Here is a 21,255-nt window from a genome sequence, read left to right on the forward strand (position 1 = left end):
AACTGCTATGCCAAGCGGAACATGTGCCTGCCTACAGTTGTGCCTTTAAACTTCCTATTTTCTACTTATTCTTCCAAAAACAAACTTGACCCCAAACTACTGCTTAGCACCCACTTCTGTAAAGTACATTACAACTATTTTGTGGCGACAAAACAGTGTCGGTAAATTAATTTGTCGGTAAATTAATTTGTTTACCATCTTAAAAATGTACGGCCCTTTTAATAGTATTTGCAAACCTTTAGAAACATGTTTGCTGTCACTGGCTAACATTTGTCAATGTGTGGGCACAAAACACTTGGCAAATAATGGTCCCCATGTCCCCATATATGAATACATTATATGCAAGTTCTCTGCAGGAGTTTAAATTCAAATTCACAATAATCATGCTTAGCATAAACAGCTTACCAACCAAATTGTACCTTATTGTACATTGGTTGTCATTGGTCCCGTGTTGGTTTTTGTTTAGCGTCCTTTTTTGTTGAACAGCTTCCTGAAGTGCTTCTACATGTAGCTCTTAATTCCTGGATTTTTCAACCAGATTGTGTTTCTGTGTTGTTTGTTTATTGGCCATGTAGTCAAGTCCTCAATGTGACATCTTGTTTTCACTCTCCTAGGTGGTCCACCGTGATTTGAAGCCAAGTAACATACTCTATGCAGATGATTCAGGCACCCCTAGCTCCCTGAGAATTAGTGACTTTGGGTTTGCTAAGCAGATGCGAGCTGACAATGGCATGTTGATGACGCCGTGCTACACGGCCAACTTTGTGGCTCCAGAGGTAAATATTTATTGCAATTAATTTCAATTGACACAAAAACTAATCTTTAAAAGGAGTATATTTGTACATCCTTGAACAGCTTTTTCAAATCTAGTGAGGTTTGCAATTCATCATGTTTGTGAAATCTATTTCTGAAAAAGAACTATTGGTGTAGCAAATCAACATTTCAATCAGTACACTCTGAGCGTCTTCAGGACAATTCACTTAAAATGTGGTAAATGTGAAATAGCATTTCTAAAAGTTGGATGTTGAATTTATTATTTGGAACACATTCATTGCATGGGCCTTGTTTATTGAAATGATATTGGAATTGTTGTGCATTGCTTTTCTTTCTCTTCAGGTTTTGAGGTTGAAACATTTCACAGTTCATGCCATCTAATATGTGTTGCTTGTCACTCTTTATTTATGTGCATTGGTGTGTTTTTTCGTTGTTATATAGTACTTGTTGTTTCCTTGTGCATTGTAAAATTTGTAGAGTGTGGTTGGGTGACAGCTCCTGATATTCTGTCAAGAAAATCTGTTTTGATTTTCTTGTACAGAATAAGCTTTTACATACTTGCATTTCTTTTATTTGTATTTTACAGATGTTGTCTTATCAGTATCCGCAAGTGTAAGTGGATTACGGTAAAATGTAGCGCTTCTGTGACTAGCATTCAGTACTTTTGACTCGTGTTTGTACTGGTGACTGATGAATCCCTGTTGTTGTGTTACTTTATGTTTCTAACTTTTGATCTTGACTATTTTGATTTAGGTTCTTAAGAGACAAGGTTACGATGCTGCATGTGATATATGGAGTTTGGGAGTTCTGCTCTTCACTATGCTTGCAGGGTGAGTCAGTATGGTCCCCCCCCTCCCCCTAAAGCCACTAACTCTTAACACATGGCTAGGTGTGGCTGAGCGGTCAAGCGCATTGGACTCAAGGTCTGGTGTTCTTTGTCAGCAGAGTGAGGGTTTTCGATTCTGGTCTTGCCACTTTGTCCTTGAGCAAGACACTTCAGCTAACACAACTTGTTGACTGTTCTCAGTGGTAGTATGTGGCTAAGCAGTCTGACTCAAGGTCTGGTATTCCTTATCAACAGAGTGGGTTTTCGATTCTGGTCTTGCCACTTTGTCCTTGAGCAAGACACTTCAGCTAACACAACTTGTTGACTGTTCTCAGTGGTAGTATGTGGCTAAGCAGTCTGACTCAAGGTGTGGTATTCCTTATCAACAGAGTGGGTTTTCGATTCTGGTCTTGCCACTTTGTCCTTGAGCAAGACACTTCAGCTAACACAACTTGTTGACTGTTCTCAGTGGTAGTATGTGGCTAAGCAGTCTGACTCAAGGTCTGGTATTCCTTATCAACAGAGTGGGTTTTCGATTCCCGGTCTTGCCACTTTGTCCTTGAGCAAGACACTTCAGCTAACACACAACTTGTTGACTGTTCTCAGTGGTAGTGTGTGGCTAAGCAGTCTGACTCAAGGTGTGGTATTCCTTATCAACAGAGTGGGTTTTCGATTCCCGGTCTTGCCACTTTGTCCTTGAGCAAGACACTTCAGCTTACACACAACCTGTTGACCGCACTCAGTGGTAGTGTGTGGCTGAGAAGTCTGGTGCACTGGACTCAAGGTCTGGTATTCCTTATCAACAGAGTGTGGGTTTTCGATTCTGGGTCTTGCCACTTTGTCCTTAAGCAAGACACTTCAGCGAACACACAACCTGTTGACCGTACTCAGTGGGAGGGTGTGGCTAAGTAGTCTGGTGCACTGGACTCAAGGTCTGGTGTTGTCATACTGTGGGTTTGGGTCTGGGTCTTGACACTTATTGCATTATTGCTTCATCCTTCGGATGGTACGTAAAGCTCTAGGTTGGTGTGTCAAAAATAGCACAAAATAACCCTGTGCATTTTGTTATTAAAAGAAGGGTTTGCCCTGGTGTTAATACCATTGTTGGATGCATTCAGTTAAACTTTTTACTTTCGCTACATGTAGTTTGTAATTTTGCTAGATTAATACTGGTTTTTTTTTTATCTCTGGTTGGTCCGAACTTTAGATTCTTGGTTGTCTTTGTAATACTTGGTGTTTGATAATGTAAGCATGTCATTTTTAGGATTAACTTGTGATACTACAAACCATGTTTTTGTGTTTAAATCATCACTCTAGATTATGTTTGTTTACTAGCTTGTTATTTTTGTTGACTATTTTATTATGACTGTTGACTATTTTATTATGACTGTTGACTATTTTATTATGACTGTTGACTATTTTATTATGACTGTTGACTATTTTATTATGACTGTTTACAGGTACACACCATTTGCCCACGGTCCTGATGATTCACCTGAGATGATCTTAGCTAGAATTGGAGAATCACTCTAGATTATGTTTGTTTACTAGTTTGTTATTATTTTTTGTTGACTATTTTGTTATGACTGTTTACAGGTACACACCATTTGCCCACGGTCCTGATGATTCACCTGAGATGATCTTAGCTAGAATTGGAGAATCACTCTAGATTATGTTTGTTTACTAGTTTGTTATTATTTTTTGTTGACTATTTTGTTATGACTGTTTGCAGGTACACACCATTTGCCCACGGTCCTGATGATTCACCTGAGATGATCTTAGCTAGAATTGGAGAGGGGAAGTTTCCAATGATGGGTGGCAACTGGGAACATGTGTCTCCCTCTGCTAAGGTATGGCTAACTTATTCACATTCAATGTTACAACTATTCACATTACTTTTACTTTTAACTTAATGATATCTGAATGAGGGATTGGCTGTATCTGAATTGGTGGCTACAGCTAGGACTACAGCTATGACTACGACTGTTTCTAAGGACGTAGTATACTTCAGCGCATGATGATTCAGTTAAATGGTTTCAAATGGTTGATCAACTCTCAATTAATGTTAATAAGAGTAGGAGGGTTAACATTGATTGTTATGTTTCTGTTTAGGAATTGGTTCGTTGGATGCTTCATGTAGATCCATTTAAGAGACCCACAGCGGCTATGGTTCTCCAATATGCCTGCACTATCTGGAATTAATGTTAATAAGAGTAGGAGGGTTAACATTGATTGTTTTGTTTCTGTTTAGGAATTGGTTCGTTGGATGCTTCATGTAGATCCATTTAAGAGACCCACAGCAGCTAAAGTTCTGCAACATGCCTGGATGCAACAATGTGATCAGTTACCTCAGAATAGATTAACAACGCAGGATTACGACCTCGTTAAGGTATGAAGCTACTTCAAATTGCTCTAAGCTAATTATCCCATCTTGTCAGCTAAGCCTCACTCGATCCCCTGCTGGAAACATAAACTACTGTTGACTGTAAAGTGGAATGCAGAGAATTCTGTGCTCGGTTGTTAAAATGTGTCTGCTTGGTCAAGCCCTTTATGGTCTCTTTGAAATATTTTGTGCTTGAAATGCGAAAGTTTTTTGAGAAATTAGTAAAACAGTTTTGATCTCGCAAGTTCAAAACTCAATGGATGAAAACTGTGAAGACATTTTTGCCCACTTTTTTTCTTGTTACTTCAATAACCCATTGACCTAACCCTTTCACAGGTTTGTTATTTCATGTATATGTTGGCTCACATCAAGTGTGGATACTGGTCTTTGACAATTACCAACGGGACACATTGGGGCTTTATTGTGTATGGATTTATTCATTTTATGATTTGTATCTTACATATTTTTCTGTTGTTGATTGTTTTGTATTTTATGTTGTGCTGCGCTTTAATAGGGCCTTGTTCACTAGAAAGATGGCATGTTATAAATGTTTATATTATTGTTTTGTGTTTATGCTCAGGGAGCAATGAAAGCAACTTACTTGGCCTTGAACAACACACCAAGAAAGGAGAATCTGGAACCAGTTACATCCTCCATGTTAGCCCAGCGTAGGAAGCTCAAGAAACTTAGCTCTACTACGCTCTGATGATCAATGGTGTCATCTCTTTTTGACACTAGAGGGCGCGCTCTTTAGGATGATACATAGAACTAGAGAACTCAGTTGTCTGTATGGTCATCACTAGCGTGTGACATACCTGATTGATAAAACAAGCAAAGGTTAAGGGGATGTTTGGTCGATCTTGTTCCAAATGCTCTCATGTTCTTAATCATACCTAAGATGATGAAAGGGGAAAGAGTACTGACTAATAATTTTCTTTTCAGTTCAAAAGCATTACATTTTTGAAACTAAACAAACTTTGTTTCTGGTTTGAACTCTACAGACAAATTGTGCCAATACCATTTTGCAAGTCATAGGACCTGACAGTTTCATTCTTGCTATGAGCCGATCATTACGCAATAAAACCGTTGCAAACTGCAAACAAATTGAATGGCCTCACGTTTTGACCCTTGTAGAGGCTGAAAGGCTAAAAGTTTGCTTTATAAATGTCTTCCCTTTTACAAGACATGTGAACTGGTGAAGTAACCACTAAGCATCTCCTAAATCTTGCATTGTCAACTTCTGTATTATTGGATGCAGTGAAACTGATATTGAAAAGGATGAATTTGTGTTGAGTTTTCTACCGTTTCAGCCTCAAGATGGATGGTGTAAGAGCGCCCTCTAGTGTTGAACTTACGAGCGATTATTGGCATTAATTAACAAGAAGGATTATTCCATTAGTTGTTATTTCTGAATCACATGAGTGAAGTACTCAGGTATATATGGTTACTGAGAAAGAACTCAAAAATTGAGTGGAAAGTTGTTTTGCAGGAAATGTCAGTTACCAATGATTTACATTTTGAATGGTTGTCTGATGTCATTGTTTAAAGGAACACGTTGCCTTGGATCGGTCGAGTTGGTCTTTGGAAAGCGTTTGTAACCGTTTGTTATAAAATGCATATGATTAGAAAGATATTTTAAAAGTATAATATAATGATCCACACAAGTATCACTCAAAATTGTGTGGCAAGTCCTTTTATCTCGTCGACAAACATGGTCGGCCATTATTTTATAAATGGCCGACCGTGTTAGTTCGCAAAGTAAAAGGAAAACCACGCAAGTTTGAGGCAAATGTGGATCATTGTATTCTACTTTTAAAACATCTTTCTAACCATATGCATTTTATAACAAACGGTTACAAACGCTTTTTAAAGACCAACTCGACTGATCCAAGGCAAAGTATTCCTTTAAGCTAAGCAAACTTATTTTTAGCTAAGCATGATTGATGACTTTAATCTGTCTGAGATAGAAGATGAGCCATTGCAAGTCAACATGGCGGTTTCTGAATAAGCTATGTGCAAGATACATTGGAACAACATTTGGTACAATGACTTGCTAAGTCATAAGTTACCGCTTAAATTTGAATACAGCAGACTAGAGACAGTCACATGGTTCAGGGCAAGCTTTTGCATAGTTACATAAGAGATGGCAAATGCCCAGACCTGTGAATCAGAATGGTACCGGGGTTTGCTCATCTGGAGGTTGCTATACAAAGGCTTGCCCTGAACCATATGACGTAGACACACTGTATTTAGTTTGTTGAATCCAACTTGAGTGTTGGCTTGTGACCAATCAAGTCATGGTACCAGACTAGCATTTGGTTTGTTAGAAGCTGTGCCTGTTGCTAAGGGCAAGCTATGCCTCAGCGAATACTAAGTTGGTTCTTAAACTGTTGCTAGATCCTCTTGGGCAGAAATGGGCCAAGATGTAGTACAACCTTCTCTGTGATTGTCAAGTAAATGTAAACCTTGTACATTTATAAGTTGCCGTTTATTTTACTGTTAAATGTTAGCACAGTAGAATCTAGTCAAGTTATCAAAGACTTATTTTTGTATTATGATTATAAAATAATTAAACAATTGACGTCTAAGCCAGAGGAATATGGCTTCAGACAGTTTGGACAAAGTTTTGAATACAAAAAAAATCATGTCATGTACATTTTTTCTACAGGTGCAAGTCAACAACAAAACTTGAATAATCTAATAATATTAACTAACTACATTTGTAGCCATATGTATATATCATTTTTTCTTTCTACAATTTCTATTCAATTTTTTTCTCTCAAATAAATTTATGAAATTAGATGAATATTAGAGTTGGGACTGAGGTGAGGGTGTCATTTAGGATGACTGTAGTGGTAGGTAGAGGTTGTTTTGTTTTGGGTGGTTCCCGGCCCATGACTATAGTGATAAGTAGAGTTTGTTTTGGGTGGTTCCCGGCCCATGACTATAGTGATAAGTAGAGGTTGTTTTGGGTGGTTCCCGGCCCATGACTATAGTGATAAGTAGAGGTCGTTTTGTTTTGGGTGGTTCCCGGCCCCTGACTATAGTGATTTATAGAAGAGTTTTTTGTTGTTGTTTTGGGTGGTTCTCTGCCCAGACGCTAACCTGGTTTGATACAAATTTGATTATTGTGTATTTTAGTTTGTTCTCTAGCCTTATTAGTTACTATCGTCAAAACATCCTCAATAGTGATATTGTATCAAACCCTTTTTACATGGGGGTGGGGATGCTAATAATCCTGACTCATTTGCGACAATGATAAAATAACTTCCCCAGTTGGGGTGTTGTGTTTCCCTGACTGGTACTCTCACCACCCAATCTGGGTTCTAATAGTCACTACTAATGGACGATTATCCCTGATTGGAACGCATGTTCCCAGTTGGGATATAAATGCTCCCCAATTGGGAACCATCGAGTGATATTGACACTCCTGTTGCTTGATATGTCACTTCTATGTACTGATAAAGGCCATGTGATTATCATGTGACAATTATCACATGATGATCATGTGATGTACAATAAGATGAGACAATGCATGGTGGGAAATAAGTAAGTAAGGTTTGTGGCGACACCATGTAAGAAATGTCTTTTGTTTAGAACATTGTGCTCTGACCGTCTCCAGAAGAGAGTCGGAGCACACTGATTAAAACGTCGAGCAGAAAACGGCTCTTGTCAGAACCATAACTACTCACAAAAGACGTTTTTGCATGGTGTCACCACAACAAAATATTATGTTATGCTCTGTAACACAGACATCCGGTACTACTTCAGAAATTAAAAAATATATATAGAAAATATAAATATTTAGTTGAATTTGTTTCCAAGGACAGTTAACACTGTTTATCTTACATGTAACACCCTTAAAACAGATTTTAACATTTGTTATTTTCTACATGAATAATAATAATAATAATTATACAATTATATTAGAAGTTTAATAAAACTCTTCTTTACATTCACATGTCAAAACGAAAAGAAGAGTGGGGGGGGGGGGAGAACACATGGAGTTATCTTAAAGTTGGGGTTTTATTTAACAAAAATATTTTGGGGATCTGTTTGTAGATTTTGATGAAACAGAAAGTAGAGTCAAGGAGATGTCATTCATGCAGGCACACATGGTGTTTACCGACCAAAATCCGGCAAGGTTTCCATACAAAGGTTGTTTACCAGCCAAAATACCATATAACTTTTTACTTTTGTCTGACTGGTTCCCTGTGAAGTTTCCCCCCGCAGAAAAGAAAATTTGGATAACGTCTTCTTGAAGATTTGTGGTCGTTGTCACAAACGGATCAAATTACATTAATTGGATTCTTATTCATTACCTGTCACCCCCATTGGCAGAATATGTAGTTATAAAACAACTGTAGTTATTCTTCATAACTGGTTGCCTTGTACAAATCAAGATATTAATTTGGAACTGGCCAATCTTTCATGGTCAATCCTTTTGTCAACTACTTAGTGTAGAAAGAGAAGTAAAGAATTATATAGAAAAACTTTTAAAAATATCTAACAACCTTTATGTGGTTTTATTAACCAGCTTTTGATAAAAATATCTCCAAGGTAAACATGGTAAAGAAGATATATGAATTAAGCATATTTACAAAGTCTTCGTTTTACAATATGTTCTTAGAGGAGAATTATTTAATTTACGCTTCTTCCAATATTACAAAAAAAGTATATATTTGTCTTTGTTTAAAATTGGTTTGTGAACTCTTTAAGCCCTCTTTTGCCTTTTGTTTGTTTGTGTTTTACTAAAATATCCTTAGAAAGGATGGTTTTGTTTTATGTTGTTAGTTTATGGTCTAAACAGACTGGATTGAGATTAGAGTTGGGTCCAAGCTAATTTGAGCTTATTTGTTTAATATAATGTGAAGTACAATGACTCTCTAAGTCACATGTGACTGCTTAAGTTTGAATTCCTCAGACTACAGACAGTTGCAATGCAATATCCATTTGAATGTTGTTAGAGATGGTGAACACATTCTGAATGATAGCAGGTTTTGCCCATCTGGAGGTTGCTATACAAAAGCTAACACTGAACAATGTGACAAAGAAACAATTAATTTCAGTCTGAGGAATTATCTTAGTATCGGGAGAGAAACCAATCTATATAAAATATTCTTTGACTGTGTGAAACAAACAATTAAAAAACAACAAATAAATAAATAAACAAATATATAAGGGTAAGCTCATGTGAAATGTGTGTTTTTAAGAAATGTAATCATTTTCAAAATTTCAAGTTTGACTCTCTTCTCTCTGTGGAAAAACCCAATATTGATAAATCAAATAGCAACACCTCGGTCAAGTACAGGAAACTGCGTACCAATATATTGTGTAGAACTGTTCATATTTAATGCTTGTAAACAATACTTTGATATCCAAAGCTTACTGCAAGACATGATCCCCACTAAAGTAAAGTTGAACAATGTTAAACAAATCCATGTGTTTTACAGTGAAAACACATCCAAGGTTTCGAACTATTTTCTCATGAGTGTGGTGAGGGATTGAGCTTAACACACACAGGTTTTCTTTTTTATAAAAGTGTGCCCACTACTCCTTGAGAATTATCAATGCCTACGCCTGCTTTAAAATTATTGGGGTTTACACTTTTTGTGGAGTAAAAACATTTTTTCCCTCTTTTGGGTGTTGGAATTTCAATCTGGCATTTTGTACAAAGAAAATGGATGAAGTTATGAGTTTGTGTTTTTCTATGTTGATTTTGAAAGATCCTAGTTTGAGTTTTTATGGATGAATAAACATTGTGTAACATGAACTCGGTAGCAATTCAGTGGGACACTTTGAAACACTAGATGGCACCTATGTCCCTGAATAGACTTTATGAACATATCGCTAAGAAGGGCGCCCTCACCTACATATTAAAATGAGGCTGTTCATTGGCCAATCTGTGCGTTTCCATTGTTTTCATCATCAGTTTACCTCTAAGATAGTGGCAGGATGACGTCAAAACATAAGGTCTTTTGTATCAGATATTAGATGACTTGTTTGTTTTCATCCCCCAAAAAGTAATTTAGTTTGTTGATAAATAAGAGACTAAACATTCATGCCGTATCCGATTAGCAGCTATGGCTATGGGACTACAACTGTTGCTAAGGACGTCTTATAAGGATGTCTCACACCATATAGCTGTGTAGCTGGCAATTTGGACATTCAAACATTGAAACAATCAAGCAAGACATGTGTATCTTTACTGAATCACACGACCAGCCTCTCATCCACCTTACCCCCCCCCCCCCCCGTAACCTTTAACCTTGATACAATTTGAATAAAGTTATGTAAAGCATGAGTGGATGCAATGCCCCTTGCACTTCCTTGGCTGTTTCTATCTTCCCCGTAATCCCCATAATCTTTACCTATTTGTGTCAAGATCCTTTTCTTATGATGTCACAAACTCAAACAGAGCACTCACTGCAGTTAAAAAAAGGCACATGATTGGCTGAATGTTTTGTTATGTGATTACCTATAGCTCCCTTAGTTCACACTAACTATGGCTGCAAATATTGTGTATACTTTGGCGTTGTGGCGATGTGCTTTGTTCACCAGACCAGTGTTCTGATGGCTGATTCTCAAGGGTTTGGTTTGAATCCTGGTCATGACACTCGTGTCCTTGAGCAAGATATTGTTGTCATAGCTTGTCATCACTCATGAATAAATGGGTACTGTGGGTTGATATTGTAATTGGTCATGTTCACTAAATGGCTGACAGGGCTGTATACTCTTAAGGAGTTGAGATATAGGTTTACCAGAAATGACTTTGTGTTTATAAACCAACACTTTAATACGAGAAACACTTTTCAAATTGCTAGTCATTGGTTGACATTACAAAAAAAATCTTGAATACTTTGTAGTTAGATAACTCTCCATGGTGAGCTGGGAAGTGATTTATATATAAATGCAAAATCAGAATGTGCTCGTTGTTATTGTGATGTGATCTCACTCAAAAATAAAGTGACAATTGCATCCTACACAAAATGTTGCCTTTGATAACATAATATTTATGTACATGTACACATTTATTGACATCAATAAGAATCATATGATAATATGTTATATTTTACAATAGCACTTAAAGACGTGCAGCTGATTAGCACAACTGGGTTTTGTATGTGGCAAGGACCACCCTTCTGCAAAGTGTCTAGTGTTTTTGTAATTTGTGCTACAATATTTGCACTTAATCTTGTGTATTACATCACAAGTTCATAAGGTTGTATCTCACCATAAATACTGAATCAACCAGGAGAGCCTATTCATGTTTGGAGGCCTCAAAATGTTGTGAATTACAGATTTGAGTGTCAATATTTTCAGGGATTACATGTATTGATAAACGATCCAAAATTCCATGTATACTTGCAGTAATCTATAGAACATGTTTTGGGGTTAGTAAACCTTTTCAGTCCGACAGCCATCTTCATTTTAATTCTGTGTAATGAAACCGAGGCTGAGAAATAGTCTGCTCCCTTGGTGTTGTCATGTGAAGTCATATTCATCTATTTTTGTAGGATACAGGGAACATGCCAACAATACCCACTTCATTTAAAACTAACGAATTTCTTTACAATTTGGAGTTTTCATTCCCTCAAAAATAATTTCTTTCTCAGAGAATAGTATCCAATGCATCAGTGGAATTCTTAGGAAAGGCAAATAATATCCATACAAATTGAGAAAATATAAGTCTATTTGATAAATGATGTAATTATAATAAAATATCTTGGGGTAAGCTGTACTCTAATTTGATATTTGTATCTATCTATAAATTTCTGTCAATAAATAACAATACATCAAACGGTCTTCGTATCTTGGTGTCTTATGTTATTGAATTCCTGATCGGTACAAACCAATAAAGAAGTGTTGTTACTTTTGGTGCTTATTTATATTAAGCATGCACCAGCCCCCCTCCCATTGCGCCTTCTCTGTGTCCTGGGAATCTTGGCAATTCTTCGTAGGATTTGTTTATTCATTTTTTTTTTTTTTTGGGGGGGGGGGGGGTTCAAGCAAGACTGGTTCCCCAACTATAGTTGGGACATGACAGTTGTGATGAAGATGGGACACAGAACAAAACCATGATTGCCAAATGTCTATTTGTCTTTAGCCACTAGTAGATTCTTCCAGCGTCGTAGAAACACTGGTATCCTGTCTTTCCCTGTTTTATCGGCTGAGATTTCCTTGATGTGAATCCGCATTACAGACATCTCATTCCTAGCCTCTCCCTCCCCAGCCTGTGAGGGCGTGCTTCGCTCTAAGATCAAATCCAAGATGTCACCTTCTTTTACCTGTAAATTCAAACGAAAAGACAAGAATTTAACCCAAGACCAAATTAAAAATGTGACCTCTGACCAGTAGATTCCAAATATCATAGACATCGACCTCTCATACTCAACTTTGTCCTGGATTAGTGTCTTGCAGAAATGAAACACTTGAAGGTCCCTTTCGATACCACGGCTTGCGCTTAGGCTACAGCTTAGGTGCTGTTTGATATTTTTATTAAAAGCGTTTATTTTCAAAATACCTAGTGGAGCCTTGATAGCTGAAAGTTGAAACCATCTAGCCGTATTTTTGAAAAGGGACATGGTGAATTTGAGCCAAATTGTTACCATGGATGACAATTTTTACCTGCTTGCTCTTTTTTGTGACTTTCTCTCCGTTCACCCGCAATCTCGTACTAAGAAATGCATCTTCAACACTCCTTTAAACAATGAGGACAAACAGAATATTAGTGTTTTGTTTATTATGAAAAAGAAAAATAGATTTTTATGAGTTTAAGTTGGGAGGAGGGTGGTTTTCAAGGCTTGAAACAAAGAAAAATGTTTCATCTTAAAAGACGTTCCTATAGTTACTGCAATAACTGATGGCGTGGAATCATCCTAACTATAGATCTTATGCACATGACGTCATTTCAGTACGGTGCCCTCGCCTTGAGGTCAAAAGGAGGTTGTTCATTGGCCAATCTATGTGCGTTTCGATTGTTTCGTCACCGTTTGACCTCAAAGATGGCGGCTGGATGACGTCAATGCAAATAAGGTCTATTGGGACATTTCCATAGTTGGGCAGAACATCACGTTTGCTGTTACCTTCCCTGTTCATTATGTAATAACTGATGTGGATTGACTCATCATAAATGTACATTATGATTTTTATAACAAAATGAGGTTTACTGTTCGTTGGGTGGCCTCAATCACATCCTTCATGGTAATTATTAAAATAGCTAGTAATTTGCAATGGTCTAAGGGCCAATCTCGCGATTTTATTATTATTATTATTATTATTACTGGTTTATTGTAAAAACATCTGCTTGTCGCAGTCCAGAGACTGAATTAAAATACAGATATACATTTTTATATAAATTTTTTAAAAAGCACAGGAGAAAATTTATACACAAGAAAAATTTAAAAGCGAAACCCACCATCCTCCCGACAGTCAGAGGATTTTATCTCAACTAGGACCAATACATATTTTTGAACACATCCAAAGCTCTAAGACTAAGTAGAGTAGATTTGGAACATCTCAAACTACATACTTCCTTGAGATCCCAAGCCCAGCACCAAGTACAGCATCAAGTCTCAATGATGGAACAAACTGACGTAAATCCTTCCAATCTTTGACCTCCTCATCCTCTACCTCCATCTTCCCATCCGTCTCTGGATCCCAATCTCTCTCATCCTCAGGGACAATATCATCATCACTTTCATCATCATCCGTTAGTTCATCTTGTTGTCTTCGTTCTTTCTTCCCTTTTGTCTTTTTACCTCTAGTACTAGTAGATGATGCAAACCCACGAACGCTTTGATAGTTTGTTACCAAAAGTGAGAATCCATCAGGCCACAGACGTCCATGTCTTGAAGTTTGATTGAATGGTGATCTGATGTCCTTGAAAGCTGTTGATAGTGATGAGATGCTCCTCCCACTGTCAGCATCTTTGTTTCCATGGTGACAGTTTACATTAGTCAAGTTTCTGTTCATTGTCACTGTGCTTGCTGGATATGTTGTTCTAGCGAAGCTAGATTTTGAAGCAGACCGACACTGAATCAGCTTAGATCTTGCCCAATAAACCGGGGATTTACCTCTTAAATCATGGTTACTAACATTAAAGCAACGCAGATTAATTTGTCCATGTTTTAATAATGTAAATCTGTACATAATTTGAGAAAACATGCTACTACTTTTGCGGATGAAAATAATCTTGTCAGGTCACAATAGCTCTAACTTCATAAACTTAATCCAAGTCGGGCACTCTCTACTTAATCTGAATCACCGTACTACGCAGCACTTTGGAGCGGGGCAAGTTGGAAACTCAACCTGAAGCAAGTTTAGCACCCACATGGAATACACTGGTACCATGCATTGCAGCATTATGTACAATGTAATGTTCCAAGTTACCAGTTCAGTTTTACCGGGAGTTTAAAAATGGCGGAACGCATTGGTGCAGTTTCTCAGGTTGTTGTTGAAAACGACGAAGATGTTGATGATTTAGAACAAGGTGAACCTGAAGATGAGTCGGTGATTCTCCAGTGCAAGAACTGCAACACAATAGTCGGAGACTCCATGTCATGGGTGTATGCAAACGATGATTTAAAGACTGTAACTTTGCACAGTGAGTATTGCCATTTTTTGATCTCTCGACAATGAACTTGATGTATTGTTGGTCAGTGATCTCAGTGTAGTGAGTATAGATGAGGGACGACACGTGTATTTATGTTTTTACCTTAAAAAATTGAGGAAGCAGAGCTTTACTGACATATTCCTTGTAATTAAGTTGTAACTTGTAGTCGGAATTTCAAGAAGGTGGGGGTCGGGGGGGGGGGGGGGGGGTTGACAATTGTACTTTGTAGAGATTTCTCCTTTTTTTATGGATTAATTTGTAAAATTAAAATTGAAATTTGACGTCTCCCATAGCCACGTCCTGAACTGACTTGCTTGTAAGCACTTCCTTGCATTGATCACTAGGCCCCTCTAGTGGCGAGTAGACTTGATTTCAAGTCTGAGAACACTGCGGTTATTTCTCTGCAATTCCCCGCAGATTTTTGATAGAGTATCACACAGTGACACACTCTAACTCGCAATCGTAGGCTAATGCCGGAGGTTTATGCACAAGAGGGCGCTGTTTCAGCTGATGTATCATAATGCTTATTGCAGCAATGTACTCAAAGCCATGCGCACATGACTCCATGAGCTCATACCATCAATTGGAACATGATGATCACATTGCCAGTGCAGAACTTCGACCTATTTTCGGAATGAATTTCATCCATGGATACATTTGTTAAATGTGGACACGTTGAAAGTAAGTGTAGTGAGAAACACTAAGAATATATGAACGGAATTTCAACATCTCAAATCAGGTAAAAATAAAGAAGAAGCTTTTATTTATACCCAGGACATCAGTGCAGTGACACTGACTGAGTGATGTCCTACCAGGGCTAGGTGTCAGACCACACCCTCCGCACCTTCCAGTTTTTCATTCATTCATTATGAATTCAAATTAATATCTTATATTATATCATTATGGAATATTAAGTTCTGACAAATTCACTTTTTGTAAATTTAGGTATCAAACAAGAAGTCTTTTATAATAATAAAAACTTTTTAAAATAACAGCCCTACTTACTACATTGTACATGTAAGTGCTTCTTGAACAAGTTGAAAGGTTTATCCTCATTCTTTTTTTAATTTAATTATTGTATGTTTTTCTCCATTGAGCTGTGTACATATTGATGTTGATATTTATGAAGCAGGGGTCGATTTCACAAAGAGTTAGGACTCGTCTTATCTCGAGTTAGGACGAGTAACTTGTTCTAACTTAGGATTAATCTTAAGGTCTGCATGCTACAGTGCATGGGTTGGGAATCGTCCTAAGTCCTAAGATAAGTCTGAGTTATGAAGAGTTTTGTGAAATCAACGGCTGGTGTGTTACACTGTTATAATTGCAGGTACAACTAATGCAGTTACAATGGGAAAGAAACTAATGACATCAACTACAGGAGGAATAGACCTTGGAAGGTGAGCTAATTAATCCTCTATCAGATAATTCCCTATAGTCTTTTAATCTCTGTTTGGAATGTCCCACTCTGTATAAAATATTGTTACATCATCTCATCCAAACTTTTACCAGTCTGCATACTTGTGTTATTTTATTTATTTATTTACTTATTTTAAATCTTCGGACATAATTCTTTATTAGCAGGGGCCGTCCAGGGTAAGGCAAACGTTTTAAAAACTGTCATCAAAGCGAGGTGTCCTCCCAGACCCCTCCAACAAAAAACATTAATGTTACAAAAATACAGAAAATAAAAGCATGATTTTTACTTGCACAAAATACTGTGTGTACTATTTATGGTTGATTTTCATTCTGGATCTCTGTTGATTTGATTGCATTTTATTCTGTAATGTTTCCTCCTTGACTCTGATTGCTTTTTTCTGTATTATTTAGTTTGCTGTTCAGTTTCTTTCAGAATGTTTAATTGCTTTTTATTCTGTAGTACCTCGTCATTCTGTCTGCTATAATTGAGGTTTTTTTTCATTCTGTAGTGCCTTTGTACATTTTGATTGATTTTCATTCTGTAGGACCTGTCTACATTTTGATTGCTTTTCATTCTGTGGCATCTGTGCACACTTTGATTGCTTTTTATTTTGTAGTACCTCAGCCTGTGAACACTTGCTTTCCCTTCTGTAGCTGCTATAAATAACCTTTGCTTGGTTGTTATTTTGTAATAGATGTGCATTTTGATTTCTTTCTTATTCTGTAGTATCTGGGTAGACTTTGATTGCTTTTCATTTTGTAGTACCTGTGTACACTTTGATTGCTTTTTATTTTGTAGTACCTGAGTGCACTTGCTTTCCATTCCGTAGCTGCTATGTTTTTATTCTGTAATACCTGTGTACATTTTGATTGCTTTTTATTCTGTAGTACCTGGGTACACTTTGATTGCTTTTTATTCTGTAGTACCTGAATACACTTGCTTTTTATTCTGTAGCTGCTATAACTAACCTTTGATTGGTTTTTATTCTGTGTGTAGTACCTGTGTACATTTTGATTGCTTTTTATTCTGTAGTACCTGAATACACTTGCTTTTTATTCTGTAGCTGCTATAACTAACCTTTGATTGGTTTTTATTCTGTGTGTAGTACCTGTGTACATTTTGATTGCTTTTTATTCTGTAGTACCTGGGGACACTTTGATTGCTTTTTATTCTGTAGTACCTGAATACACTTGCCTTTCATTCTGTAGCTGCTATAACTAACCTTTGATTGGTTTTTAACATGTGTGTAATACCTGTGTATATTTTGATTGCTTTTGTAGTACTTGTGTACACTTTGATTGAATTTCATGTTGTGGTAACCACATGTACATTGCTTTTACCTATGTACACCTTAATGCTGTTCATGCTGTACATGTAGTACCTGTGTACACTTTAGTTGGGTTTCATTTTGTTAACACATTGATGTTTGTGTTAGTACTTAAAACTTTGGTTGCTTTTCATTCTATAGTACCTACAGTTTTCATTGTGTTATACCTATAGATGTACTTTTTATTCTGTAGTACCTATGTCCATCTAGTCTGCAAACACTGCAATGAGGTAGTTGGGAAAGTTTACAAGACAACATCTAGACAGCTGGATAATTTACGTGATCTCTTCACATTCTCTGCACATCAGATAACAAGGTCAGACTAAACCATTCTTATTATTCATCACTTCATATACATCGTGTAACTCCAGTTAAAAGTGTAATAAAGTAAACTAAAAATCTATTTCTTAGTTGTCCGTTTCCTTATCTTTAAAATCAACTACATGTAAAACACTATTCATTAAAAGAACCAGTATGTTACAGACTAGCCTCCATTTGAGTCATACAGAAACATGTATTGGTATTCAAGATGGTGGTATAATGAAATGGTGCCATTGTTTATGTTTTCAGTTATCAAGTTGGATCTAACGAGCAAACAGCTGATGTTGATCTTCAAAACCAGCGGAATCTACTGTCGCCAGAGTCCATCAAGGAAGAAATCTTAAAGGTAGTTTTGTTTTCTGGGTGTGTGATTTACCTTTAAATCTATCAACTATGTATAAACTCTGACGTTTTTTTATCGCAATGTGATGTTTGTTACAATTTGCATTACTATTGCAGTTATTGTTATTAAAACAAATTTTGACTTCTGCCTTTAATCTTTATGTTTTTCAGGAAAAACCTTCTGAATTTCTTCTTCCAAATATAATAACATTTATGCCTCATCCTTTTTGTATGAATTGTTTTGCTGCATTTATCATACCCATTATATCTGTGTATTTGTAGATCTGATACTTTACACTCAGGCAATAGGGGGCAGTTGCCTCCTGGCCCCTGCCTTGGTGCCCCTTGAAATGTTTGTACATTTACTTTATAATAGACGTGCCATTTACCAAAGAAACCATGCCTTGCCCTTAACAACAAACTATCATGCCTGCGAGTTGTAAAAGTTGACCATTTCCAACTTATCAACTTTGATTGGAATTACCTATTTTCTGATATATTTATGAAAACGGTCTATTTGTTGATTGTCTATGTGTAAAGTGTTGCCTACAAAATTGAATATGCATTAATTTTTATTGAAAATAAAATTGTATCTTAATTGATTTTAAGTACATATGTATATTGTTACAAACCTTCAGTTGTTTTACATGCTGGTATTGTGAACCTCACAGTATCTTTTTAGGTGGATTGATTTGTTGATGATGATAAATATCATTTCATATGTATGTTATTCTTGCCCCTAAATTATCGAATTAAATTCATTGTTTGGCAAGCCTGTATGGATCATTGGCAAAGTGGTATTTTCTTTGCATATTTGGGCCATGTTTACTGTGTTAATTGAGCGATAAACTTACAACGCGAGTCAAAATAATATGACATTTTAGACATAAATATTTCAAGGGATGTTTTCTACTATCATTATCATTAGACCATGTAAGTTTTATGTAAGTCTGTGATCTTCACAACTTGTTTCTAACCAATTCTGTAACGTTCTTTTAATATGAGTTTTGTTTTGTTTATCATCAGATACAAGTAATGATATGTGCTCTGAATCAACGCATTGGTAATATTGAAAGCTCACTGGAGATAAAAGATGATGATGAGATCCCAGATGAGGAACAAATCAAAGAGACGCCCAAAAACACCCAGCAGGGAGGTAGTTATACACCCCTAAACACTCACTCTGATGTAATTAAAGGTACTGCAAGGGGTGATCAAACGCCTAGTCTACAAGACAAGGTGATCTCACATCATGGACAAGTTGGAACCAGTAGCCCAGTAGCTGTTCAGAATGGTAGGCAGTTTACTTCTGGCAAACGTTCAAAGGAACAAACCATGGCCTTAGGAAGTAAAGGGAATAAACGCTCACGTTACAAGTGATGTCTGACTGCCAAACTAATCCTCTGACTTGGGATTACTTTGCTGAACTTAAGTTTAGTCACCAGTGGTTTGTGTTGTCTTATACCATTATGTTGGCTGGAGAAGTATGCCTGTAAGACAAAATGCCATGTTGACCATGGAAGAAGGGACAGTGTTTGAAAAGGGTGAAATCCCTGTCCCAAATGAACGACACTTGCCGACTGTTTTTAACCTTTTTGCAGTCCAGCATTTATAAACAAAACCTGTATATTGCACCAGGAACGTGATGGATTAGGGGTCCTGCTGGGATTGTTAAGGAGATTAACAGCTTATATTTAGAGTTAACCCTAGCCCTTGCAACAAACCCCTCAATAAACACCAAAGGCATAATGTACCTATGATTGGCCGAGAGTTGTGCGTGCCACGTATCATTGGTTCACCACAGCGGCCTGTGCTGAAATATGTACTTTATGAAATGCAGCATTTTTGTTGTCTTGGTACCCTGAATCAAAGTAGTAATAGTGAATAGTGATTCTTATCGTATTTGCAGGGACCTCCATTTGAATAACATTGGTTTGAATGACAGGGAACCATAATGGCTTTAAAAGTGACAGTCTATGCAGTCTTCATTCCAATATCATTTATTTTCTCTTTATCTCAACAAACATACTCAATATATCAACAGCTTTGTTTGTTATTAAGTTCCTAACAAGCAGAGAAGTACATTTGATCCACAAACTCCTTCGTAAAAACTTTAAAAATAGTATAAGCTGTTGCAGAAACTAATTAATGGCCTGTTTTTGTTACCCTACTAGTACAGTAGAGTCTTTTCTGAAGGCTAAATGACAAAAAACATAAACAGGTATATCGGTGAAACAGAAACAGTCAAATTAATGAATTCTCTAGTGAACAAGCCTCCTAAACCCATCCTTTTTGTTACCCTACTTTTTGTTCATCCCCTGCTTTCTCATGTGAACACCAGTCATGCCAGTATACATGTTGTGCTGGTTACATTGTCATTTTAGCCTTCTAGAAAGACTCTGCTAGGATTGAAACGTCAGGCAATAAACTATTTTTTGCATCATAAATAGTTGATAAAAATGATACTCATTACACAAATAAATGTCCATATGGTTTACTCCTTGTCAAGGTTTCATTACAAATTGTCACATTACTATTATTTACAACACACAGTAGGTTTGAATAAACCACTTATAACTTCTACTCAGACTTTAAGATTTCTTTGTACTAACACAAATGACATAATTGAAGTGACAACCAGTAGTCCTAGCTCTTACCATAAAAACCCCACCCCACTTTGAATTGCCTTTTTATTTCACTTCCGCATTCCACACAGATTTTGTTCCTTGTGGCTCAACGCTACTTGTTGTTGAATCTTCATCATCCATTTCGTTGTTCAAAAGCTTTCTTATGATAAAAACTTAAAATTCTGAGCAGAACTTCAAATGTCTTTGAAATATACAAAAAAAGTCAATTAATTAACATTTTCTTGATGGAAAAACTAGCTGAATGCAACTCCTATGCGTTTCTGGTAATCAGTGGAGCCAGTTTGTGTGAAATGGGCTTGGCTTAGAGTGGAATTACGTCACATAGAATACTGTGTATTAATTTTGGTTTTTACCCATACATCGATGTGTGTTCGCACTGAATACTGTGTGTTGGTAATCTCAACCCCTGTGATTTGATCTGACATTATCTAAATTATTTTCTGAACAGAAAACTGACGGTGATAAACATATTCTAAATCTTACTTGACATATTGAAGGGTAGGGTTAATAGTTGTATAATAGTACATTGTGTAATTATGTTTCATGATTTGTATTAGAGTTCACATGTTTTTATTTTAATTTATTCTTGTTCAAGTAGATCC

The 21,255-nt window shown here is 36.7% G+C and overlaps 3 protein-coding genes across 3 annotated transcripts in view; 2 read left to right on the forward strand and 1 right to left on the reverse strand.

Annotated features, from left to right (window-relative positions):
• Nucleotides 1–5,595, forward strand: part of LOC117296524 (ribosomal protein S6 kinase alpha-3-like) — a 59,558-nt gene extending 53,963 nt beyond the window's left edge. The window contains exons 16-20 of the mRNA XM_033779496.1: nt 615–776; nt 1,528–1,604; nt 3,333–3,450; nt 3,852–3,989; nt 4,564–5,595. Of these exons, the coding sequence (XP_033635387.1) occupies nt 615–776; nt 1,528–1,604; nt 3,333–3,450; nt 3,852–3,989; nt 4,564–4,689 (621 nt within the window). The 3' untranslated portion in view covers nt 4,690–5,595. The remainder of the gene's footprint in view (nt 1–614; nt 777–1,527; nt 1,605–3,332; nt 3,451–3,851; nt 3,990–4,563) is intronic.
• A 5,380-nt stretch (nt 5,596–10,975) lies between these two features.
• On the reverse strand, nt 10,976–14,215 carry LOC117296402 (mitochondrial transcription rescue factor 1-like). The gene is made up of 3 exons (XM_033779305.1): nt 13,516–14,215; nt 12,612–12,684; nt 10,976–12,271 (listed from the first exon to the last, which is right to left on the reverse strand). Exons 1-3 carry the CDS (start codon nt 14,148–14,150, stop codon nt 12,077–12,079), a joined length of 903 nt encoding a protein of 300 aa, XP_033635196.1. The 5' UTR covers nt 14,151–14,215; the 3' UTR covers nt 10,976–12,076.
• Nucleotides 14,216–14,396: 181 nt separating this feature from the next.
• Nucleotides 14,397–20,588, forward strand: LOC117296403 (kinetochore protein mis18-like). Its single transcript, XM_033779306.1, has 5 exons — nt 14,397–14,589; nt 15,926–15,995; nt 17,536–17,658; nt 17,913–18,009; nt 19,032–20,588. The coding sequence occupies exons 1-5, from the start codon at nt 14,403–14,405 to the stop codon at nt 19,383–19,385; spliced, it is 831 nt and encodes a 276-aa protein (XP_033635197.1). The 5' UTR covers nt 14,397–14,402; the 3' UTR covers nt 19,386–20,588.
• Nucleotides 20,589–21,255: the final 667 nt, after the last annotated feature.

The sequence above is a fragment of the Asterias rubens genome, chromosome 11 (assembly GCF_902459465.1).
Source record: "Asterias rubens chromosome 11, eAstRub1.3, whole genome shotgun sequence".
Taxonomy (NCBI): domain Eukaryota; kingdom Metazoa; phylum Echinodermata; class Asteroidea; order Forcipulatida; family Asteriidae; genus Asterias; species Asterias rubens.